Source organism: Mastigoproctus giganteus, chromosome 1, assembly GCF_048544385.1.
Source record: "Mastigoproctus giganteus isolate SK-2022 chromosome 1, ASM4854438v1, whole genome shotgun sequence".
NCBI classification, from domain to species: domain Eukaryota; kingdom Metazoa; phylum Arthropoda; class Arachnida; order Uropygi; family Thelyphonidae; genus Mastigoproctus; species Mastigoproctus giganteus.
Window position 1 is genome coordinate 29,498,846 of NC_143575.1, and position 27,385 is coordinate 29,526,230.

At 36.4% G+C, this 27,385-nt stretch overlaps 1 protein-coding gene across 1 annotated transcript; it reads right to left on the reverse strand.

Moving 5' to 3' along the window:
• Nucleotides 1-911: 911 nt before the first annotated feature.
• On the reverse strand, nucleotides 912-27,385 carry LOC150090669 (uncharacterized). The gene is made up of 2 exons (XM_090379392.1): nucleotides 26,964-27,385; nucleotides 912-1,626 (listed from the first exon to the last, which is right to left on the reverse strand). Exons 1-2 carry the CDS (start codon nucleotides 27,251-27,253, stop codon nucleotides 1,365-1,367), a joined length of 552 nt encoding a protein of 183 aa, XP_090235518.1. The 5' UTR covers nucleotides 27,254-27,385; the 3' UTR covers nucleotides 912-1,364.

The following is a 27,385-nucleotide window of genomic DNA, read 5'->3' on the forward strand; positions in this document are numbered from 1 at the left end:
ATCCAATTATCATTCCCCCCTGAACCTATATTATATGTTTCGATGTGCTCATCGTTCGACGTAAACGTTTGAAATGAATTCTGAGTTCACGGCTGAACAGCTTTATAGATCAAAATATTTGCATCTTTCGTAGTCACACAACATATAAGAGGAACGTCCTATGACTTAGATTAGGTAATCCTGTTCACGTTCTTCATTGGCTGTTAAGTGCTGATATAAAGTAAATCAAAATAGAATGACATCAAGCGCAATGAAAAGGAAACTTAAACGTTAGTGGTTAAAGAACCCTCTGAGGTGAAATGCATATAACTTATTGTAGACATCGATTTGGTTTGGTTTTGATTTGGTCGATGTCTACAAGAAGTTATATGGAAATTTTGTTTTATTATTAATGTTAAGCGTTCATGTTAGTGCTGTGTTGTGGATCATTATTTTTTCGGTCAGTATTTCTCAGTACGGTGAAGGAGTAAATGATGATGCACTAGCTTGAACATGACATTGGCTGAATTTCAAGATGATGATTTCCAAGAATTTTCTCATAGTGCAGTTTTAACAATGGTGTAAAAATTCAGTATATGAGATAGTGTATTGCATTACAGTCATGGTCACTCTAGTATACGAAAAATTGCCACAACAAACACTCTGGGCAAGTTTTGAATAAGGTGTTATCACTTTACAAAAGTCCAACGCTGAAAGGCGAAAAAAGTGAACTTGAAGTTCACTTCAATAGTCGATGAAATAATTACATCTTATTATAAAGAGAAGCGAACTAGGACTTACACACCCAATCTTACACAGACTTTTATCAATCTGCTATATAGTCTTGTGTCTTGAACATTCTAGCGCATATAAAGCATATAATTCATCGTGAAGACTTTGTTTCCCGTACTACTAATGACTGCTGATAAATGTTAATTTTTCTGTATACTTTATTTCAGAGCATTTTTATAAATTCTTTGTTCAATTGGGAGTTATTACCGCTCACAACAGCAAAAACATTCATTATTAATGAATGATATTCTTTAAAATTATGGAGATGATGTTGTCGTTGAATCCCTTCTATAGGCTTTTTCAGCAGTTAGTTGTTTAACCTATACATTCCTTTTCTTGTAGTCAGCTTCTAACATATTTTCATAAACATTTTTATATCACCAGCGAATAACTCAAAACGATCATGTCTTTGCACTCCCATGTACTGAATAATTTCTTCCTGAATCTTTCATAAATGCTGTTTTTTAAGAGCATGATTCGATTTTACAGTGCAAAACAATATAGCAGCATTACCTGTCCTAGGATAAGTATAATGAATATTCATTCCTCAGTCCTTAACTGCATAGAATGTGATCTTCATAGCTATTCTAACGTTAGCAATCTTCTTCATCATCATATTCGCACGAAGACGAATTATTCGAAATATTCGTGGAATTTCCAAGATTAATCCGTGATAAAATAGAAGATTCCGATGTAGATTGCTGTTGAGGTAAAAGTCTTATTACATTAACGATCTCTAGAAGGCGACTCATTTCGTCATCTGAAATGAAAGAAGAATTGAAGGTTGGCTGCCTGGAAATTCCCAAGAGATGAAGAATCCGGGCCTGTATCATCATCACTCTCTCCTGTTTCTTTCTGAAAAAATAAAAGGCAAATATGAAAAAACTGGAAAAATATTTGCAATGCTTAAACATGCAAACACTTAAAATTTAATACTGTTTGTGAAATTGTGGCTTAAAATAATATTTGAGTTTAGATTTATGTTTTTAATTAATGCACACGCACACAATTATTAGGCAGACTTTGCTTTCTGTATTCAGTCATTTAAAAATACTGCCATACTGTTTTTCCACATCGTGGCCAAGTTAGTCGGTCTCAACCATATGCACATTTATTTTTCTCCCAGTAAGTTGGATTGTTCATTCAGCATAACAAATAAACCGACCATAGGGTACACGTAATTCTAAAACACAATATACTGGCGTTTCATTCCCCAAAATACAATGAAATACCTGTACTATGGTTTCTAATTCCTATATAGCCATAGGAATTTTAAAAACAGGAAATTTATTATTATTTTTACTTATCGGATGAAAAATCACATGCTTATTATTTTCCCTAAAAATATATTGATTTCGTATAATGCTACAAGTATATTTTGAATTGATTTCATGATGTCATAAATAATTATAAATTATATAATAAAAAAAATGTCCCTCCACCCACAAACACATTACAACTTTTTGATTGTAAGCCTAATACAGTAACAGATGCTATACTATTATTAATTATTAATTTTAATTATTAAAATATACTTTTCCATAACCGCTAATAAGCTGTTTCTTAAAGACCATAATCTTGTTTGGTATAGATATCAAAGCGAAAAGAAATTTTCCATTTCTCCCTTGATTTTCATCAATATTTTTGTGTAATATTTTTGCATGTAATGACCAAAATGTTTATTATAAAAATAAAAGTAGTTTGCTCGTATACTGCATTTATTTTCTTTTTAATGTTAGAAATCAGTGATTGAATATTTAATATACTGCGAGTCTTCGGTGACTTCTGTAGTTTCGTTAAGTAAATGTTTATTCTGTAGAAAAAGGTTATACTTATGTTTTTCTCCTATCAGCGTTGAAAGATTGATAAAGTAATTGCGACAGCTTAACTACGCAGAATTTACATTTAAAGTTTTCGATTACTGAAAAACAGCACACTCGGCAGAAATGCAAATCACTATTCAGGGTCACAAATATAATAACTAACAACTTTCCAGTACGAAATGAACGTTGAACGCCCTTAAGAAGAAAACTTTAAATATACTAGTAGTATATACACAGTGTTTTTTCAATTCATCAAACCATTTTTGTTGTATATATTTTTCTAATCCCTTTAGTCTCCAAAATGAAAATTTAAGAGGAATATGCATCGCATTGCAGGGTGAGAGGTGTTGAAGTGGAGGGGACACGAATAGATTCAAAAATATTATAGAGAATAAGTCATCCTGAAATATTTAAGTATTTCAGGTTTCACTTAAAGGTAAGAATGTACATTTTTTAAAAGGGGAAAACAGCTTTAAGCCCCCTCTCATCAATTTTTTATGGTCCTCAATTTTCCTGACGGAAAATTGAGTACCATAAAAAATTGAAAGAAAATCGAGGTGTGGTTAGAAAGTTCTGAGAATGGCCACAGTGCGCAGCTGTCTTAACTGACAACAACACTTGTGTTGCCTCGTGTTTTTCCATTTATCATTGCAGCGGTCGTAAAAAAAAAATAAATAAATAAATTTTCTGTTTATACTCCGGGACGACCAAAGTCAGAGGAGTTCACAAATAGACAGAATACAAGAAACAGCACCGTATTCAGTAGTCACGGGCTTGAACCCCAGTCACTCAAGGCACGTGTACTTATGCACCCGCGCGCCTGACCACTAGGCTACGGCTCGTTTACTAGTGTTAAAATATTAAATTAAATTAAATTAAATTAAAATTAGACTTTTGTTCCGAAAATATCAAATGAAGCAATTAATGAACCAGAAATTTCTAGTTAAACAAGGGAAAATTCACACCAAAAGTTACGAATTGTAACGTAGAGCTGCCCAAGAGAACTACTTTGAATGGGACAAAAGTAAATAATAATTGTCAAGTTTAATTTTAACTTACTTATAATAAAGTAACTTACTTATCATAAGTTAATTCCGTGAACTTCCTAGGCACACCTCGTAGTGAATGAAACCAAACAATAATTTTTAACAAAATCGGGAAAAGCAGATGTGTTGAGAGTGAGCCACACATTTTAACGTAATGTGATTTTCTGATGAAGGTAATTTTCATTCACTACCTGAATGCATCTGGAAACATCTGGAAATACAATAATTTTCTACTGTTCATTTGTACCTCTTAACCACTTCCGTTGACCGAAAATTAACTAATCTCCGGTTTAAAATAGAATACGCATGCTAACTTTAGCCTGAATATTTGCACATATTATACACTGACGACGTGTATAATATGTGCAAATAAAACAACAGAAAAATATGAAGGAAATGAAAGTTATAAAAATAAGTGTTCATCTGAGTAAACTCATTGGCACTGGACCGAAATATTTTCACAAAATATCCTATTGCATATTCATTACTTGAAAGGATAAATCAAAAGAAAATTTTTCTAAAAGCTACGGTTTTTAATTGGCACACAGACAACTAAGGTTATGAGGAATAAATATTTATAAACTTTAGATAATTTCTATTCAGTTTGACTGTTTTAATGGACGAATAATAACCTCCCTTCCCGAGACCGACTAACTTGGCCGTAGTGTGAAAAAAACCTATAAAAAGTTTCTGTCGTCTTGACGGGAATTAAATACAAACTTTTCCCGCATACTATAAGAAGTATATATCGAAACATAAAACAGATTATTTAAATCCGAATGAGCTGCGTAATAAAATAATCAAAAAGAGGGGGTAACTATAATGAGAAATGTATATCCCTTCTCTTCGAGTAGGTCGATGACAGAAAGTTGCTGATAAATTTATTTAATAAGCATATTCTGTACTTTCAGCTACTCCCATAAATTATACAAGACGCTCCGTATTGCAAAAGGAGTGATACATAGTATAGACCTGAAATAAAATACAGTATTTGAATTGATAAGGGATTTGTTTATTTAACTAGTAGTCGGTCTCATATTTTGATAATGTTGATAATAAATTTATTTTATTGTATCCAGTCTACAGTACGGTTCCTTATACGGGCATAGTCATGGAAGATCAGAAACATGCCTATAAAGTTCGATTAATAAGCATAGCATATCTAAGATTGACTATCAGAAGTTCAATAGGCCAATAAATTATTGTTTTCAGGTTTTCTTTTTAAGTTATAAAATATCCACAAATTTATACATTAAGTTGAAATTGGAAGTTTAATTTATATGTGCTTATTTTATGATTAGGAATTCTGCAATGTCAGTAGTAGATAATCTTAAAATATTGTTGATATAATCGAAATCCTACACGGCTTATCGAGTCAAGATGAAGCGCTCCACCGTTCGTATTATGATAGTGCACAGTGTGGATAAGATCAGCTTACCAAATTTCAATCCGAATACAGGACCTTATGACATATGCATACTGGCCAAAATAATACGACACTTTGTCAATACAGTCACAGACAGAAGAAATTCAAATACTGTAGATGCAAAGAAAACTGTGACGTGGGGTGATGACGTGTTGCCTTGTTGAATATAAAGACTGCACAAGCTGTTCAAATGCAGTAATCCGAGGCCATAATGGGGGAAACGCGTGGTCTGTCAGACTTTGAAAAAGGCCTTATCGTGGGTGCACGTTTAGCAGGAGCCACGATTAAAAACACGAAAGATATAATTGGTTTCTTGAAAGCATCTCTCTCAAAGGTTTTTAATGACTGGAAAGCAAGCGATTCTTCCATTTATCAAAGGCGTAAATGTGACAGAAAAACAGTACAAGTTCGAAGCCGCTGTACTCTAAGGAGGACTGTACGGAAAAATACAATATCCAGTGGGTAGAAAATAACATCTGAATTCAATCAAGCCCAGAACTGCCCTATTTGATAATATCCCAGATATTATCAAATATCTATGGTATTATCCATGCGCAAGTAATTGAAGAAATTGGGAATTGCAGTCGCCTGCCAATACCCAATTTGCAGGCCAATAGGACAGCCACTTGTCCGTCCTTTGACGGACAAGTGGCCCTTCTTAAAGTTTGCGAACCACTAAAAACCTTCGTCGACACACAGCACTTCTCCAAAAGCCATGTTTTACATTTCGCGGGGTTTCCATTGCACTTTTCCCAAATTAGGAACAAGGTTTGAAGCAAATTCGCTGCTCATCAAAGCCACTCATTTCAAAATGCAGCGAAACACATAAACTCCTCTCCAAAGTGTACAAATTCACCCTGAGGTAAACGGGTTATTCATGCTTCTTATCCAGAGCCATTTTTATGACAATAAAGAAACTAAGCTTGCGAGGTGCTTTTTTTTGTGACCGTATTCTTAAATATTGAACGTAAAAAAACATTCAAGAGCCACATGAATTAGAAGAAAATTTTGAGTTTACTGATTTGTTAATAACGAGCTCGCTTGAAAAAAATTTCAGTTAAGGGTCATCCCAGCTAAAACAGTCTGTTCCCGTGAGCCATTCCCGCGTTCCTTTCAGCACAACCCTGGGTTGAATCTCTCAACAATTTTTTTCTAATTTACGTGGCTCTTGAGTGTCTATTTAAAATTAAGATTTAAGAGTTAATTTCTGCCAAGTATGGCTTTTACACAATTCTTAAGTAGCCCATATTTGTTTTCCATATTCAAAATTTCGATCTGCAGATTCCTGATAAATAAATGTGATGCAAAAAATTCATTCAGCAAAAGATGATCGCACTTTAGTTCGTAGTATATCTCTTACGTATCCGTCTAGCCAGCGTTAACCAACAGTTAACTTTTTCGAGTCACCGCCCTCCTGCTTCCATAAATGCATCCCCAACGTCCCCCAAGTCCTAACTTATAAAAATATTTTTCAGAGTGGCCCAAATGAGGAAGATAATAAAAAAATATATAATTCAAAACAGTAATGATTATTTGCACATTTATTTAAAATCCAATAAAAGCTTTATGTTATTTAATTCAACATATTGAAATTACTGGACTAGTGATTCTAGCTTTTCAAAATCTGACAATCATTTAACGAAAGTCTTAGAACTACATTTAACAAGTTTATTTTTCTGTAAATTTTTAATGCTAGGGATGGGCTTAATTCATGACATAATACCAGTTTCTCAATGTCCAGTTTAAAGTCACTTAGAAGGAGTCTTAAATCACCACGTTCACTAATCGGGAGTCGATTTCTTTGCTTGGAGATAAGTTGGATGACCACACTAAAACCACGTTCTACTAAATATGAAGTTGGGAATGCAATAAGCAGCTTCTGATCAAGATAGTGATCAGAAATTTTATTCTGTAACCAAAACTTTTGATAAGATTTCTTAAGCTTCGGTTTCAGCTCAATATCATTTTGTAACTCAATTAGTTCTTCCTCTAAGTCTAATACCCCAACTTCCTCAATATTTAAACATGGATTCATAACCCAATCTGGAACTTTTATCAAAAGAAGATCTTTAAATCGTTCAGACCTATCTTTATGCGGCGTATCCAAATGGTCACAAAACACTAGCAGATCATGATCCTGTATCCCACCAATCTTTTCTAGCTCAGACAGAGAGGCCTATATTGCGCTTGAATAAAATTAACTTTGAAATATAAGGGGATACTACAGTTTTGGCCTTAAGGTTGATATAATTTCCTTGCTACTGTAAATTCATATCATTGAACTTTGCAAATAGTTCGGACAAATATGCAATATCATACCTGATACCTTCAAGTTTATCACTGAGAAAAGCATCTTTCTCTTCAAAAAACTCCACAACAGAGTCAAAAAGGTTATAAAAGCGTCTTACGCAGTTGTCTTTTGATAGCAAACGAACTTCAGTATAAAGCAACAAACGTTGAAAATCTTCGTTTTCCACACAAAGCTCCCGAAATATCTGTTGTTGAGAGCATGGGTTTTGATTTTATTAACACCAGTAATGACAGTGTGTGTAACGATTTGTGAAGATGATTACTGAGAGGTTTTTAAACCAGATGGCGGTGAATGACACAGTGAATGGTAAAGACATTTGTAACAACTTTCTTCAAGTACACAACACAATCACGGTAGCGACCAGCCATGGATGGAGCTCCATCCGTCGCAAGAGCAAGTATGTTAGCAAGTAGAATTTTCTTGTCTTTAGAGAACTGCTCAACAACACGAAATATTGACTCACCTTTAGTATCTGTTTCTAACTGCCATGCAAACAACAACAGCCCTTGAACTAAACTTTCATCTTTTATAAAGTGCACATATGCTACAAGCAAAAATTCATTGCCTGGCAAATTCTCATCTAGCTGTAATGCAAATTCTGTTGTTCTTAGTGAGCTACACAACACATCTTCCACATTCTCAGTCATTTCATCTATGCGTCTTTGAACTGAATAGTTGCTTAAAGGAATACTCTTAATTACTTCATATGGTAACTTATGTAAAACAGTACTCAGAACCTCACTTACTGCTAGTAAGATGAGTTCTTCACCAATTGTATGTGGCTTTCCAGACTTGGCAATCAACAATGAAATAATGTATGACACACGCAAATCATCCGTTTTTTGTTTTGAGGCATTACAAAATATACTTGACAGTGTTGGCATCTTTTGCAATTTAACAAGAAGTGATTGAAAAAATGTTAAATTCTTGTCTGCCGTGTCAGGATGTGCCTTACTCAAATGTTCAGTAAGTTTGGAAGGTTTCACTGCCTGATTAGAAAATACCTTTTCGCATATTAGGCACATCATCATGTGACTAATATGCAATTTAACAAGAAGTGTGCGCGATGTAAGGAGTGTAAAGAAATCAGGCGACAACTCAGCGTTGTTATGGGCTTTTTTGAGAGCTTGAAGGACAGGGTGGATGCCCTCGAAGGATCTAAATTGAGGGGCCCATCAAGCTCTCAGCTGCCCACATCAACGCCAAAGCTTGCACTTGATCACCACGCAACACAGCGGCAACCCCCAAGGCAGAATGCGCTGGTCCCACAGAAACTAGTAGTTGTTGGTGACTCTATTGTCAGGGAGACGGGGAACATGGTACGTAAAAAGGATAGGTGGAACAGGACCAGGGTATGTCTGCAGGAGAAAAGGTTGATGACGTTGTAGAGCGGATATCATCTTTTAAGGGCACAAAAGGTGATATAGTTGTACACGTTGGCACTAATGATATTAAGAGTAGGAGACCAGCAGAATTACTTAACAAGTACAGGTCACTGTTGAAAAAAAGCCGTGAATTAGGGTTGCATTTGAAAGTGTCTGCAATTCTGCCCAGACACAATAGGAGGGAGTATATGATGAGAGCCTTGTCAAGCAGAATTACTTAACAAGTACAGGTCACTGTTGAAAAAAATCCGTGAATTAACGTTGAATTTGAAAGTGTCTGCAATTCTGCCCAGACACGATAGGAGGGAGTATATGATGAGAGCCTTGTCGATCAATTCGGCCCTGGAAAGATTGTGCAAGGCTCAAGGGGTAGAATTTTTTTCAGCCTGGTCTGTACTTGTTAACAGGAGAGACTGCTTCTATAGGGATAGGATACACTTAAATAGAGAGGGTGCAAGAATATTTGCTGATGATATCGAGGCAGTGTTAGGCGGGTCGGAAAACTGCTAGCTTGGGGGGAGGGGGGGTACAAGGACTAATAGATTAACAGTAGCCACTGGCAGAAGTGAAAGTGATTCTTGCACTGCTTCTATTGGAATGAGCAGTAGCCTGGAAAACAAGATGCAGGATATTTCAGAGACTGCTGGGAGTCATTGTGGTACCAGTAAACACATGAATTGTGTTAGGGTAGCTAAGAATAGGAACAGGTGCATGTATACTTGAGTGTACACCAATGCTAGTAGTTTGGTAAATAAATTTGATAACTTTGAGGTATTGCTCAAAACATCAAAGGCAGATATTGTTAGGATATCAGAGACATGGTGTCACACAGAAATAAGGAATGCAGAACTGGAATTTGGAGAGTACAATGTGTACAGAAAGGATAGACAGGATAGGAAGGGAGGAGGGGTTATGCTATTAGTTAAAAAACACATAAAATCCAAGGAAGTGAAGCCAGTCGACATCGCTGGACAGTGCAGTGTCGAGTCAGTTTGGTGTGACATAAGCATTGGGAGATCAAAATTGAGAGTACGAGTGTGCTATAGGCCTAATGACTCTGATGAGTATAATAAGAAACTGCACAGGGAAATAGAGTGGGCCAGGAAATCAGAGAGTCTTATAATGGAGGATTTTAATTTCCCAGATATTGACTAGAACGTGTGGGTTGGACACTCACACACTAGCAAGGCTTTTGTGGATTTATTGGATGATTGTTTTCTACATCAGAATATTCGGGAGGCAACTAGAGGGAGTAATACTCTTGATCTGATTATCATTAGTGATTCTTTATGCATTAAGAATCTGAAGATAAAGGAACCACTAAGTGCTGAAGTGGGATTTACTCAAAGGCCACTATGATGGTCTGAGACAGTATTTAAATTCTATACAGTGGAACCAACTGATGATGTTACCAACAGTAAATTCAAAATGGGAAGCATCGAAAGAACTTATCTTGGAAGCTACTAGGCTTTACATACCAACTAAGAAATATTGTTCAAGGTTTAGGCCTAAATGGATGTCAGATGAACTAATGAGACATATGGCAGAGAAGAAAAATGCATGGGATACATATAAATTAATGGGTGACATGGAAGCCTATGGTAGATATAAGCTGGTCTGTAACCAAGTTAAAAGGAGATTAGGCAGGCAAAGGCAGATTATGAGAAATCCTTGGCAAAGGATTCAAAGAAAAACAAAAGAGTTCTTTACCTATGTAAACTCTAGAAGGAAAGAGATGAATCAGATTGGTCCACTGGATATTGATGGTTCAACAGTTGAGGATCCTGCTCAGATGGGTAACAAACTAAACGAGTATTTTGCATCTACATTCACACATGAGGAGTTATTCAGGAAGGGGAATTCCAGAGGTGTAAACTCTGGCAGTGAGCTATATGATTTTGTAATAACTGAGAGGAAAGTGGAGGAGAAATTTTTGAGGATAAACATAAAAAAGGCACCCGGGGTGGATGAGATCTATCTAGTTGTATTAAAGGAGGCAGCAAAGGAAGTAAGCAAACCCTTAGCCATAATTATGAGAGCTTCTTTGGACTCAGGGGAGGTACTCATAGTCTGGAGATGTGCAAATAAATAAATGTGACACCAATTCACAAAGGAGGATCAAAGGCTGACACAAGTAATTATAGACTTGTGAGATTAACTTCTGTTCCAGGAAAATTAATGGAGGCACTGGTTAAAGAAGCACTGCAGGATCATCTAGACAAGACTTCAGTTATAGCTCGGGCACAGCATGGTTTTGTTAAGGGAAAGTCTTGCCTATCCAATTTGATTGGATACTATGATGCAGTCACAAAAGAACTGGATGCAGGGAATAATTTTGATATTATATATTTGGATCTTAGAAAGGCTTTTGATACTGTTGCACATGGAAGACTGCTTCAAAAATTGGAGCAGTGTGGGCAAATTGCTGCTATGGTAAAAGGATGGTTGAGGGGAGAAGACAGAGAGTGGTAATCAATGGACACTGCTCATCGTGGACTAATGTTATTAGTGGAGTCCCTCAGGGTTCAGTGTTGGTTCCATTGATGATGGTATATCAATCTTAATGTCCAAGTTTTCAGACGATACAAAGGTTGGCAGGGTTGTTAAGGACACTACTGACGCTATACTGCTGCAACAGGATCTGGAAAGGTTGAGCAGATGGGCTGAGAGGTGGCAAATGAAGTTTAACATTGACAAATGAAAAGTGCTACATGTGGGAAACAGTAACCCCAGAGCAACGTATCAACTCTGTGGTACTACACTGACAGTGGTAGAGAATGAAAAGGACCTGGGGGTAATTGTGCAGGCAGATATGAAGTTTCTGAGCAGTGCAGACCGGCTGCAAGAGTAGCTCATGGTGTCTTGTCAATGATATACGGGAATTTTTCTAGCCGGGATAAGGAGGTGATTATTCCCTTGTATAAGGCAATGGTCAGGCCACACTTTGAATACTGTATACAGGTCTAGTGGCCTCATTTCAAGAAGGATGTAGAGCTGCTGGAACGAGTACAGAGAAGGGGAACAAGATTAGTGAATGGAACAAAGGGGTACTCTTACGAAGAAAGGCTTAAGTTTTGCAAATTACAGTGTCTGGAGACGTGTATAAAGCCTTGAATGGTTTGAGTATGCTCAATGCCAATGGGAGTCTTCCTCTTGCTCAGAATAATCACCTGAGAGGGCATAAATTCAAATTGAGGAAAAACAGATGTAGGATAGATGTGCGGAAATTTGCCTTTAGCCAGGGGGGTAATTGGTTTGTGGAACAGACTTTCATCCCTTGTTGTGGAAGTTGATAGCCTAAATAAATTTAAGGCTCAGCTGGACAGGTATTTCGAACGAACGGAGGGATGAAATGGGAGTGATTTTTTTTTTTTTTTTTTTTGGCTGATGCTGCATAAGCTTGCTTTTTTGCATCATATGCCTCTACTAATGCTAATGCTAATGCTAACCTTGGCAGGTGCTTGTTTGTTGTTGCTGGTATAAATCCATACTTCAGATATTGCACACTATATTGTTGACACTTCCCCTTTGATTTTTCTGCTTCCGCCATTCTTTTTCTGAAACAAATATTAATTATCAAATTTAAATCTATCAATATAAATAAAACTGAATGCGTGTGTGTGTGTATTAAAGGAAGAAGAGAATCACGTGAAATTATAAATGCGTGATTTTCACTTATAATTTGAGAACGGAATTTTATCAGTTCTATACACCATTCGTGTATAACCCTGTGTAATTACTTAACAAATATGCACAAATATTCGTGCTATGCGCTAACTTGAACAATAGTAAATAAGAGATCAACACACTCGGGACCGTCCGACCTTCAACGCCCCCTTGCTTCTTTTCGCTCCCTAAGTAAACCCACCACCCACTTTGGGAACCACTGGTCTAGATATTACAACCTATGTATTTCCAGATTTATTATTAAATACCCCGTACCGAATGTGATCAAAATAACCAGTTAAATAGCAGTTTACAACAAAATTAATTATCGGTATATTCATTTGATAACAATGAGCATTTAAGGATTACACTGGTTTACAGTGTATCTGGGGTTTGAGTAAAAGTATGTGGCTGTTATTTATGCATGTTTACTGATTACTAAACCGAAGTCCGTTTGTTTCTATCACGTAATGATTTTTCACAATTCATTAACAAAATATTACCTAGGTATTATACGCAAATGTGTACATAACTATAGTTTCTGCAATGGTTTACAAGTTTTATACCCCTATATTCGTAATCAGTATCAAATATTTGCCTCAAATACAACAGATTATGCATGTTTAACCCGTAACTACACACACTGCAAGGTAGCCGACCTTGACCCAGGAAGGTAGACGGCACCCACCCCCCTCCTTCCGGTCCATATGTGATTCCCAGAAATTTATTTTCCGAGTGGAGTCTGGGAGACGCCTGTGTATAGTTACGGGTTAAACTTGTCTGAGCATGCACGCACTTGTTTGTACAGTCCACTCAACCACAGAGCCTATATAAGTGGCACATCCCTTATGCGGTCAGAGTACTCCTGTTAAAACCGTCGTGAGCTCTCATTGTGTGTTAGTTTTATTTTAGTATGGTAACCAGAAAGTGTATAAACAGTCCCGACATATTTTGTTACATATGTGGTTGTTTTGTTCCTGTAAAGCAGAAGCGAAATATTACCAATTTTGTAAAAAAATCGTATTATGCATACTTTGACATAAAACTAGGAGATCAGGATAAATCGTGGGCACCGCATAAAGTATGCCATACATGTGTTGAACATCATAGAAAATGGAGTCAAGGAAAAAAGGTGTGCTTGCCATTTGCTATTCTTATGGTGTGGCGCGAGCCAGTAAGCCATGCCGAATGTTACTTTTGTGTATGTGACGTTAAAGGTTACAATTCAAAAAATAAAAAGGACATCAAATATCCAGATCTACCGTCAGCCATAAGACCGGTTCTGCATGGACCTGATCTGCCTGTAAAACCTCCACCAGAAACTTTGGAGTACACATCTTCTTCCACCGAAGCAGAAGCTAAAGAGGTTAGTGAAGAGGAATGTTATCAACCAGAAAATATTTTAACGCCACAGCAATTCACGCAAGTCGAACTGAACGATTTAGTAAGAGACTTAGGTCTTCCAAAGTATGCTGCTGAAATTCTGGGATCCAGACTTCAAGCGAAGAACTTACTTGCTCCAGGTACATTCCTGGTACAGAAATCGTGAAAGGGAGTTTATACGGTATTTTTCATAAGAAGGTCCTCTCGTATATTGCAGTGATATCGCCGGTTTAATAAGTGCCTTAGGCGCTCTATCATATGTTCTTAGTGAATGGAGACTATTTATAGGCTCTTCTAAGACTAGTTTAAAAGGTGTTCTCTTGTATAATGGAGATAAGTACACATCTGTGCCAGTTGCTCATTCAGTCTTCTTAAAAGAAACTTATGACAATCTAAAGTTGCTTCTGGAGAAAATGAAATATCAAGATCACGAATGGCAACTATGTGGAGACTTAATATTGTTATGTATGTTGTCATTCAGTCTACTTAAAAGAAACTTATGACAATCTAAAGTTGCTTCTGGAGAAAATGAAATATCAAGATCACGAATGGCAACTATGTGGAGACTTAATAGTGTTATGTATGTTGTCGCGGCAAAGGGTGGGTACACTAAAATGCCATGCTTTATTTGTGAATGGGATAGCAGAGCTAAAGCGCTGCATTGGACAAAGAAGCAATAGCCTCGGAGGCACAATCTTACACCAGGGGCAAAAAATATTGTGCATGAAAGTTTGGTGAAACCAGACAAATACTTTTACCTCCACTGCATATCAAGTTAGGCATAATGAAGCAATTTGTTAAAACATTGAATAAGGATGGCAACTGCTTTAAGTACCTTTGCAGTAAATTTCCCGGTTTATCTGACGCAAAACTTAAGGAGGATATCTTTATTGGTCCCCAAATTAGAAAATTGGTTTTAGACAGTCAGTTTGAAACTACCATGTCTGACGTTGAAAGGGAAGCCTGGATTGCTTTTAAAAGTGTAATGGAAAACTTTCTAGGAAATCATAAATCACAGGATTATGAGAAAATTGTTCAAACTATGCTTGAAAAGTTCGCAATTTAGGTTGAAATATGAGCATCAAAATTCACTTTTTGCATGCCCATCTTGATTTTTTTTCCCAAAAATCTTGCACAGATGAGCGAAGAACAAGGGGAGAGATTCCATCAGGACATAAAGGAAATGGAGTAGAGGTACCAGGGAAGGTGGAATACAAGCATGATGGCCGACTACTGCTGGTGTTTAAAAAGAGAGAAACCTGGCACTGTACATAAAAGAAAAACGATTAAACGTTCTTTTCAAACAAAGAGATGAAGGTCTGATTAATGAAAGTTTCAGAATTTTGATTAATACTTATTAGTATTTATGTATTTTTTGATATATGAAAATGTAATCTTATCAGTTTGTCATTACTAAATACAATAAAGTTATATACTTTCGTAAAAAACAATACTTTTTATTTCTTAAATTGCGATGTATCTGGATGTGATAGAAAAAAATCTAATTCATATTTGAAGTCACAGCAAACATATTTCGGCAGTAGGACCTATTGAAATTCAAACCCCAGTGAACAAGCTTAAATTTGTAAACTAGTGTTATTAATGATATCAAAAACTAAAAAGGAGTTTAGGACTGAAAGCTTCAGATGTTTATTCGAGGTAGTGCAATATCACGGCAACTCGGGAAGGCATTCGCAATATGAGAAGTAACAAAAACGATGCCATTTCACATACTTCAGTGATTTGCTTTTAATTAAAATAATATTACAACCTTTTACAGGTTGACTGCATATTGTATTGGCGAATGTTCCCTCAAATTTACTTTTTATATATAAAATATGCCTAATGACAAAAAACAGTCGAAAGAACTAACTTTATTTTAATTTTAAAATGGAAATTAAAGTAAAACAGCAATGGGAGACTGAATTTTCTCTTAGGCGAAAGTAACTACCGTATTTCTAAATTATTTTTAACAAAATTTCGCATTCGACAATTGAATAAACTCATGTAATGAACTCATCATAAAAACGAACAGTATTTACACCGTGTATTTAACCACGAAAACAATTTGTAGGTTTTTTCTCCACATGCAAGATTGCAGTAATAATACATAAGGTAGCGTCATCTCATGGTATGAATGGATAGCTTTAAAAAGTGCGGTAATTCTGTGGACCATCAGATTTCACCTTCTCTTCAAAATATTGCGCTCAGTATTGAACCCTGCTCTCAATACCGAACCTAATACACCCCTCATTGGGTGTACAAAGCCAAAACGTGAAAAACATGTTATATCAAACAAACAGTGAAAAAATTTATAAAAAAAAAAATCAGAGGAAGTTGGGCACAGCCCTCCAGACAGTCTAAAAGTGAAATGAAGAAAATAAAAATCCACAAACGAAAATAATTTAATGCTGTGTTGAATACCGTGTTGATGTTACCTCTAAATGGAATAAAGTGTCCATTCCTTACAACGAAAACAACCAGTTCATATTACTGTCTAGACGGTTGCTGGGATATTTCTTGGAGGAAATGCTGACGCAAATGGGAAGGATCCAACTCTCTTTGTACCTCTTAGTTCGTAATCTCTTTGTTTAAGCACCACATATGTAATACACGTGTTTCATACAATATCGGAAAGAATTTGTAACATTTAGATATTAGAGTTTAAGTAGTTGTTTTTGGAACTACTACCATGGAATATATTCTTTTGGTAAAACTTTTCCATTCTTTAGTAATTACGTTGAAATGAATATTAAGAATTATCAATGTTCTTTTGTAACCTGAATTTCTTCATTGCAAATTTCTATGTTCTAGAGATTCTTATATATCATTATGGTGATATATCCATATCACCAGTCTTAGCAAGATAGTAAGTTATTGACCCAGTGTGCATAGGAAGCACGATTCTTTTCCCCTCACCCTGTAGTCAGAGAGAGAAAAAAAATCTAAAATACATAAAATACCTTTTTTTGAGATATTCTTTGATGGTTTCAATATTTATCAATAAATCAAATTTTATAAGTACAAATCTTTAACAACAAATACTTTCCTTTAGGCATTGCAAAATGCTAAAAGTAATATATATTTTCTTTTCTTGATATCGTCTGTAAAATTGCCACACCCTTTCTGGGAATGTTTTTTCTAACTTCAACGGATTAATTATTAATTTGAAAGTACTCAGTGCACGTATCCGAGTTATAACATTCAGTGTTCTACAGCTAATATGTCCATAATACTGCAAAAAATTACCATAAATGGGTATAGAAACTAAAAGAAAAAATTCATTCATAACGTTAGTAAATAAAGGATATCCTTTAAATGAAACAACTTTTATAAAACTATTGTTTGCAAAAAATCTTTTTCTTAATAAGGTATTTAATTCAATGTTTAAGCTGACTTTGAAGGATATTTGCAAAAAGTACAATATAAACAGAACAATTTTTCGTTTTATTTTATAGAACAATTCAAACTGTAACTTAAGTTCATTTACTTTTAAAAACATATTTACAATCACTAAAGAACAATATATCTCGTATGGGATTTTTCATTGACCTAGTGTGCAATTTAATAGGGAGCACAGTCCTTTTCCCCTCATTCTATAGAGTCATAGAGGGAAAAAATTAAACCATTTCATCATAAATAACTTCTTTATAGAAATAAATACTAAAAAAAAACAGGGTACAACTAATTTTACTCTCCCCTAGCGCACATTTGTCCAGAACCCTACTTCAAGTATTCATATTGTCCTGCTTGATGATGTAAGGGACATGTTCTAAAGTTCTTGATATGATTTGACAGTTTCATTGAGAAAAGGAGGATGAATCGTATTTGAAGCATTTTGTTTTAAGACCTCTATTTTAAAAACGAATATTAATAATTTAATACATATATGCTTCATAAATAAATATGAAATTTTTAAATGAAGGTTTATTCCAGTACAAAATGAGATAACAAGTTTGGACTATTGTTTAGAATAATTTAGAATTGAGATAACAAGTTTGGAACATTAAGTTTAGAATAGGGATGAATATCCTATTCTAAACAGGGATGAATATCCTATTCTAAATAGGGATGAATATCCTATTCTAAACATCTTCACAACTAGTTTGAGTTTGCTATTGATACAAAGGTGGGCAGGCTGTTTGATGACATTAATGACGATTTTTACGATGTAGAAAACTGGGTAATAGCAGCACCCACTACCTCCAAATGCCTGAATGTTGGGGAATACTGACTTCTCAGATGGATGGCATATAAGCATTGGAAATTGCAGTTGCACTTGAGACAGCAAGGATCCCAGAAAAATGGAGAACATTAGGTCAGTTACCACCACAAAAAGTGCGCTCAGCGCAAATCTCAGCGCCTAATCTATGGGAGTCAGAGTTGCTGTAGCATTCTGCACAGTGAAATCAAGACTCCATTGGGCGGACAGATTTCTGCAGACTATATTAATATATAGTCTGCAGAAACACTTATGGGCACTTTAATATATATTTTTTTTTATCTCCACTACTGTCATATGTACCTGATATAAATAAAATATCACAGTCGAATCTAGTGCAGCTTAATTAGTTAGACAATTTCATTTCAAATAACTGCAGATATTCTAATTTTCTTTTATGTAATTCTGACATTTGTTTGTTGATATGTGCAATATGATAATACTTCTACTAGTAATGGCTGTATAATTTATCATTAGCGCGTTGTCATTATTATACTATGAATATGTAAGGCATTTGTTTCACAGTATAATGGTCTATATGCCGGTGTATGTGTGTGAGACTGCTCTACCCCTCACAAAAGAATTCTTAATCAGGGTACGGGTTTTCAGTTTAATCAGGGTAAGATTTCTTAATCAGATGAAGTGGGCAGATAGACTGAAAAATGGAAATTGAGGTTTAATAGCAATAAATGCAAGGTACAACGTTTAGGTAATTTCAGTTGCGGGTTCGTATCCCTCCTCGGGCTTGGATCACAGTAAAATGCAAAACCTTGGGAGGTGCATTATGGCCACAGAAGATGATGGGCCAACAGCCAACAAAAAAGAAGGCAATCTCAGAATAACATAAGATTTTAGTAACTTCACACTTGTGAAGGCTCTTATAAGTAATGAATTTTATTTAGTGATCTCCTTCAAGTATCGCTATTTATCATTATTTTCATACGGGTTAACAGAGCACATTTATAAATTATGGGCCCGAGGCAAAAAAATATCCGTACAAGTGCCCCCACCCCCCGATTGAGGATAAAGAAATCCGACATACTAATGTGAGGCTCAAAAAGCATGTTATGTTTTACAATTATTTTATTTGAGACAGAATGTTGATAACTATAACATTCTTAGAGACAAACAGAAAATATTAGCTGCAGCAGAATACTATTAGCCTTTAATGTCTTTCAGGCTTGTTAGCCTTTAATTCGTTCCACTTATTTCTCTATACTTTTGCAATTGTTAGGTTATCAAAATTAGTAGATAGGTAGCATTCTGTCAAACCTTTTTGTACCACTGGCTGCTGATACTCTGAACCCTTCAAAAGTTGACAGTCATCTTTATGGTAACCCTCATTTAACCCTTATATACAGTAGATACCCAAGAACTAATAGTGGACATAATATAATTCATTAATATAATAGCGGATTAATGATTAACATAATCCACTCCAATTGAAAATATTAAACGATATGTAAATAAACATTATCCGTTGGGATTTTCCGTGAAAATTGTAATTTTTTGTATATGTGTTATGTGATAAACATACTCGTACAAATAAAATTTATTTGTTTATTATTAATAAACAATGGGCCAATTCAAGTTGCTTAGTGGGCCATTTGATGGCCCGGGAACTACGGGTTTGCTTATCCCTAATCTGGAACAACCACACCAGCAAATACTTTACAGAGCAAAAAATTTGTAGTTCTATGCCGAAACCGCTACATGAAGCCGAGTTTTTATTACTAAAGTAGTAGTAGTAGTAGTAGTAGTGGCATGTGATGTAAGAAAGCAAGTGTATGAGTTTATGCAGAATCAGCCAATAAAAAAAAAAAAAAAAAAAAAAAATAGACCATTCCCTCCAAATGCCTGTCCAGTTCCTTCTTAAATTTATTTAACCTATCAACTTCCACAACGACAGATGGAAGTTTGTTCCAGCAATTAACCACCCGCTGGCGCTAAATGCAATTTCCGCATATCTATTCTACATCTGTCTTTTCTTAATTTGAATTTATGTCCCCTTAGGTTCGTAATCCGAACAAGTGGAAGGATCCCATCAGAATTCAGCGTGCTCAATCCATTCAAGGTCTTATACGGGCTCGAACCCCAGTCTAATCAAGAAGCGTGTGCTACGCACTGCTGCTCCTGCCCACCTGGCTACGGAGGCGCCAGGCGATATAGATGCCTATGGTATATACACTGTGCTGCCACTTTATTAGGTACACCTACCTAGTAGCCTGTATAAGGCGTGGCCTGACCATTACCTTATACAGAGGGACAATCACCTACTTTTCCCTGCTAGCAAAATTCCTATATATCATTGACAAAACCCCATGACCTGCCCTGGCAGCTTGTCTGCATTGCTCAGAAAACTTCATATCTGACTGCACAATTACTCCCAGGTCTTTTTCATTTTCTACCACCTTAAGTGTAGTACCACACAGTTGGTACGTTTCTCTGGGGTTACTTCTACCCATATGCAGTGCTTTGCATTTGTCAAGGTTAAACTTCAGTTGCCACTTCTTAGCCCATCTGCCCAAATTATCTAAATCCTGTTGCAGTAGCGCACACTGCCATTACTGTCGTTAACAACCCTGCCAACCTTTGTATCATCTGCAAACTTCGACACTAAGCCTGATATACCTTCATCAATATCATTGATAAATATACAAAACAACAGAGGACCCAACACCGAACCCTGTGGGACTCCACTAATAACATTAGTCCACGAAGAGCAGCACCCATTAATTACCACCCTCTGTCTTCTTACCCACTCAACCATCCTTTTATCCATTGTAGCAACTTACCCTTAATACCATTCTGCTCCAATTTGTACAATAGTCTTCCATGCGCAACAGTGTCAAAAGCTTTCCTGAAATCCAAATACATGATATCAAAATTATTTTTTGCATCCAGTTCCTTTGTAACCACATCATAGTGAGCCAAGAAGTGGACTACCATTATGTCCAGTACTCTTAATTTGAAACGGTTGCTAGTATAGCAGAAGATGGACCTAAAAAGATATATTCGCGGAAAATCTCTTCGTTTCGAACATCTGAGATGCGGGCAGAATCCAATGTTGTTCTCAACCAGGACAGACTGGACACGTTTAAGTTTTTTCTTCACACTCAACAAATTCTAACTGTGATACAGTCACTGTGTGCGGATAGGAACAGCTTGCCTGTGATAAGGGATATAGGAGAAGTGATATGATGTAACAAGTAACGTGATACAGTATTAAGTCACATATGAGGTAAGACTGTAATGTAATGTGATGTGTTATATTAAACTTGGTTCTATTCCAGGACTCAGAATAGACGCTGGAATGCGGTTCCGCTTCGTATGTAAGCATCGGTAATGTCACGTGCACTCGTTAACTCTCGCACTTTCTTTTATCCTCATGAGTGTTACGTTTTGTCCAAATTTCGATTTTAAACTCTGTTCTATTTCCATATTTCTTTACTGTTTCTATCTCATCATGTCAGAGCAAATGATTAATAAAGTTTGCCATTTCATAATGAGATCAAATTAGATGGCAAAGAACGTGCCATCTCGGAATCTTGGAAGCTACTAAGCTTTACATAACAACTAAGAAATACTGTTCAAGGTTTAGGCCTAAATGGATATCAGCTGAAATAATGAGAAGAAAAATGCATGGGATGCTTATAAATTATCAGGCGACATATTATTATTATTATTATTATTTGGTTTTTAGGAGCATTAGCAACTAAGGCCATATTGCTCCGGGGATATGGGGGTGGTCATTCCCTGACCTTTCCGCATCCTCCGTATTTGGTGGTCACGGGCTCGAACCACAGTCTAATCAAGAAGCGTGTGCTACGCACTGCTGCTCCTGCCCACTGGCTACGGAGGCGCCAGGCGATATAGATGCCTGTGGTATATACACTGTATTGCCACTTTATTAGGTACACCTACCTAGTAGTGTGTTGAGCCTTCAAAACAGCTTGAATTCGTCTAGGCATGGATTGAACAAGAAGCTGAAAATGTTGTGCAGGAATGGAATAAATAAATAAATAAATTTTCTGTTTATACTCCGGGACGACCAAACGATCAGAGGAGTTTACAAGATACACAGAATACAAGAAACAGCACCGTATTCAGCAGTCACGGGCTTGAACCCCGGTCACTCAAGGCACGTGTACCTATGCACCCGCGCGCCTGACCACTAGGCTACGGAATACCATGTAGACATGATGGTGTCACGCAGTTCCTTGAGATTCGAAGGTGTAGGCCTGCAGCGAACAGCCCTTTCTCGCTCATCCCAAAGATGTTCAATAGGATTGAGATTTTCGTTGCAAAATGCAGCAAAGAAAAGTCATTGTCATGTTCCTAGAACCATTCCATAGTGATTCGGGCTTTGCGCACCGACGCATTATCCTGCTGGAAGTAACCATCTGACTGAGGATAAACTGTCAACATGAACGGATGCACTTGGTCAGCAACGATGTTTAGGTACGAGGTGGCATTCAGACGTGAAACTATGGGTATCAATGGACCCAACGTGTGGCAAGAAAACATTCCCCACACCATAACACTGTCCACACCACCTTGCACAGTAGTCGTCAGACATGACGGGTCCATGGATTCATGTTGTTTTCGCTAAATTCTGAACCTTCCATCAACATGATGCACCAGGAACTTCGACTGGTCAGACATGACGGGTCCATGGATTCATGTTGTTTTCGCTAAATTCTGAACCTTCCATCAACTGATGCACCAGGAACTTCGACTGGTCAGACCAAGCAACTGTTTCCCAATCCCCGATAGCCGAGTGCTGGTGTTGCTGTGCTCACAGGAGGCGTGCTCTCTTGTTCTTCATTAATAACAAAGGTACGCGATGTGGCCGTCGGCTGTTGTAGCTCATACGCGACAAAGTGTGACTAGTGGTCCGTTGCGATATTTTGTTCTGCGCACGAAGGTTGTATTCTGACGTGATGTGCGACATTGTGGCCCGTCTGTTTGCTTCCACAATTCTAGCCATCCTCCTCTGACCTCTCTCATCAAACAAGCGATTTTCTTCCACAGGAGTACCGTTGAGAGGATGTTTTCTGTTCGTTGCACCATTCTCGATACCCCCTTGAAACTGTGGTGATTGCACCTACTACCATGCAACGTTCGAAGTCCGTTAGATCACTCCTTTTCCCCATCCTTGCTACGGTTTGTACGCTTAACTAATACTAGAACGGTTGTTCTGCTGCATTTATATCCAGAACTGTGGTCATATGACTTGCAACGTTGTGGGACAAATCATTTGTGTGCACAGCAGGGGTGTACCTAATAAAGTGGCAGCACAGTGTATAAGATAGTTTGTAATCAAGTTACAAAGGAGGTTAGGCAAGCAAAGGCAGATTACGAGAAATCTTTGGCAAAGGATGCAAAGAAAAACAGTAAAGACTTCTTTACTTATGTAAGCTTTAGAAGGAAGGGGATGAATCAGATTGGTCCACTTGATATCGATGGTTCAATTGTTGGTCATTCTGCTCAGGTAGCTGACAAACTGAATGAGTATTTTGCATCTATATTCACACATGAGGAATTCTATAGGGAAGCGGAGGCCAGAAATGATTTTTGTAATAACTGAAAGCAAAGTTGAGGAGAAATTGTCGAAGTTAAACATAAGAAAGGCATCTGGGATGGATTGGCTCTATCCAGTTATATTAAAGGAGGCCCTTAGCCATCATTATGAGGGCATCCTTACCCCAGGGGATGTCCCCACGGACTGAAGATGTGCAAATGTATCTCCAATTCACAAAAGGGGATCGAAAGGTGACACGAGTAATTACAGACCTGTTAGTCTAACTTCTGTTCCGCGGGAAAATAATGGAATCGCTGATTAAAGAAATACTGCAGGATTATCTTGACAAAACTGCAGTTATAGTAAAGATTTTCTCTCTCTCTCTCTCTCTCTCTCTCTCTCTCTCTCTCTCTCTCTCTCTCTCTCTCTTGTCTCACCAATTTGATTGGATACTATGTTGTGGTCACAAAGGAACTGAATGCAAAAAAATAATTTTGATATCATAAACTAGCATTTTAAGAAAGCTTTTGATACTGTTGCACACGGAAGACTACTGTACAAGCTGGAGCAGTATGGCATTAAGGGCAAGTTGCTGCTTTTCGATAAAGGGAAGGTTGAGTGGAAGAAGGCAGTAAGTGAAGTGGTAATCAATAGACACTGCTCTTCGTGGACTGATGTTATTAGTGGAATCCCTCATGGTTCATTGCTAGGCCATTGTTGTTTTCAATATTTATTGATATTGATGAAGGTATATCAGGTTTAATGTCAAAGTTTGCAGATGATACAAAGTTTGGCAGGGTGGTTAACGACGGAATGACTGTACGTATCATATCGTTATTCATGAAGCAAGATCTAGAAAAATTTAAATCGATGAGCTGAGAAATGGTAGTTGTAGTCTAACATTGACAAATGCAAAGTACCATATGGATAGCAGTAACCTCAGAGTAACATATCAACTGTGAGGTACTAGACTCAGGTTAGTAGAGAATGAAAAAGATCTTTGGGTAATTGTGGTGCAGGCAGAAATGAAGTTTTCTGAGCAGTAGAGACAGGCTGCAATAGTAGCTCATTGGATCTTGTCAATGATATATAGGAATTTTGCTATCAGGGAAAAGGAGGTGATTATCCCCTTGTATAAGGCAATGGTCAAGCCACACCTTGAGTACTGCATACAGATCTGGAGGCCTCATTTTAGGAAAGCTGTAGAGCTGCTGGAACGAAGCAACGAGATTAGTGAGTGGAACAAAAGGTTGCTGTTACCAAGAAAGGCTTAAGTACTGGCAATTTCAGCGTCTGGAGACTAGGTACATGCGAGGTGATCTGATTGAGGTGTATAAGGCCTTGAATGGTTTGTTTAAGCTCAATGATAATGATGGGATTCTTCCTCTTGCTCACATTCCTCTCCTCAGGGGACATAAGTTCAAATTGAGGAAAGACAGTGGTAGAATACATGTACGGATATTTGCCTTTAGCCAGCGGGTAGTTGATTGCTGGAACAAACTTCCATCTGTCGTTGTGGAAGTTAGCTTAAATAAATTCAAGGCTAAATTAGACAAACTTTTAGAATGAATGGATGGGTGAAACGGGAACCGGTTTTTTTTTTTTTTTTTTGTTTTTGTTGTTGCTAAATAAGCTTGCTCTTTCTTGAATCATATGCCAATGCTAACTCAGTTTAGCGGTTCTAGAACTGTTTTTAGCTGCGACAACTTGACAAAAGATGGGGGGCAGGATTCATATCCGAACCTTCATTAGACACTCCTTTTTCAAACCTATGAATTTTACTCTTCCTCTGCTTCCCTCTTTCTTACCTGTAAATCTTACTCCAAAAAACCCTTACATTAAATTTTTATGTTAAACCAACATTAACATTAAACATCATAAAATTAAATAAATAAATAACCTTAATAGGCCTGTTTCCGTAATATATACTGTATATACATTTGTATATATAGGTCTGAAAACAGGAAACAGTGTTCCGAGACGTAGCAAGAATTGTTTAAGTAAAAGTGTTTGACACTGAGGTATTTAATTCGTTCAGAATTATATCATTTCAGTATTAAATTACTTAATTGCTACTCGTAAAAACTACAAATTACAAATTGCTTTACTCGTAAAAATATTATTCATAATGTACATTTTAAGTAATATTTAACAAATCTCAACTATAAAAAAACTGTTAAAAATCAGTACATCAAAATATCGATTTAATAATCTATAAGATTACAATTAGGCTGTACAACGTTGTAATTAATTTATAAATTTGGCTCTTTATGCTTGGAAAATCACTAATTAGTTTTCCTTAAGGTATAGTCTGGCGCCTATTTTTCATTTTATTTTATTTATTTATTATTTTTTTGTGTGCACGTTCACTAGCTAGTATAGCGAGATCATTTAATCTAGTTTGCTCTATCGAATTTCTTTTGTAGTGTTTTATTATTTTTAATTCACGAAATGACTTTTCAAAAGCGTTACTGGAAACATTAGAAATAACGCATGGTGGCTCTCTACTATTATATAATAATATCATTATTATTTGATATAGTTTTTTCCTATAACATTTATAAAAAAAATTATCGAGACAGACCCATCGGCCCTCCTTCTTCGTGGTCCTTACGCTTTGGTAATTTTTACACCGCAGTAGGCACACCTCTGAGGGTAAGCACTCTTCTGACTGGCAATCTTTTATCCTGTATAGTAAGCACCGGCTTCTTTATTAGGTCCAATAACGGATTTAACGTGGAATCCGGAAATGTCGACAATTAAAACACGTTTGCCATTTCATATGTATAAAAATATCAAAAATGAAAAGCTAAATTAATTCAGTTTCAGTCTATCGAAATCAATTAACCTGAAAAATAATTTCAGAATATGAAGAATTCTGCTTATATAAGGGAAATTTAAATAATTTTATTTAAAAATAATTTTATTTAAATTAAACAAAATCAAATAAAATCGACATTTGGTTTTGAATTTTGGAAACTACGAAACTTATGGAACTAGGAAACGGAAATTAAAAGAGGGGGGGGGGTGGATAAATACTTCGATTAAATAGATTAAAAAAATGCATAAGAGATACACGTGTTGTAACTGTGTAGAAGTTTTTAATGCTCTGCTTCCCTGCATTTTTTGCTAATACTAATGCTAATATTTTTTAAAAACTATTTAATTAACAACTTTTTCTTGTTCATTATCTTTGATCTGAGTAATTCTGAATTTTTATACTCCCATTTATTTATAATCCTTCACTCGTTTTTAAAATCAATGAAATTTAGTTAGCACAGATTTTATTGTAATACGTCCGATTTGCTACATAATCTATTCCCCAAAGACTCGCTTTCTTCTCTGACGAAATTTAGTTAACACAGAATTTGCACGTATTCGATTTCCTACATCTCCAGAGACTCACCTTTCTCTCTGACGAAGTTGCAACCTTCTGGTGTCATTATCATTTTGCAAGTCCGAGAGGCTTATGTTTGACACCGTGTTAGAAGCGTTTAAAGTCGCTTGCTCACGTATACTATCCACAACAGAAGCATTCTCCACTAACATAATAGGTGTTGGTGAAACTGATTTTATATGATTGTATTCTTCGGATTCCACTAGTTCATCTTCATCTTCATCGGCAGTACCAAATGTCACCAAAGGAATAAGAAAACTAAAAACAATATACAAAAACAGAAGGAAATGCGTATTCATGGTAAAGGTGTGGGGAAAACAAACTAAGCATCAATTTTCGAGGAAATTATTTAACTACCTCCATCTGGTTTACTAACACTTGTCATAAACAGGAGATTATTACGAGCTGAAAGGTCAAGCGACCGTCTAACT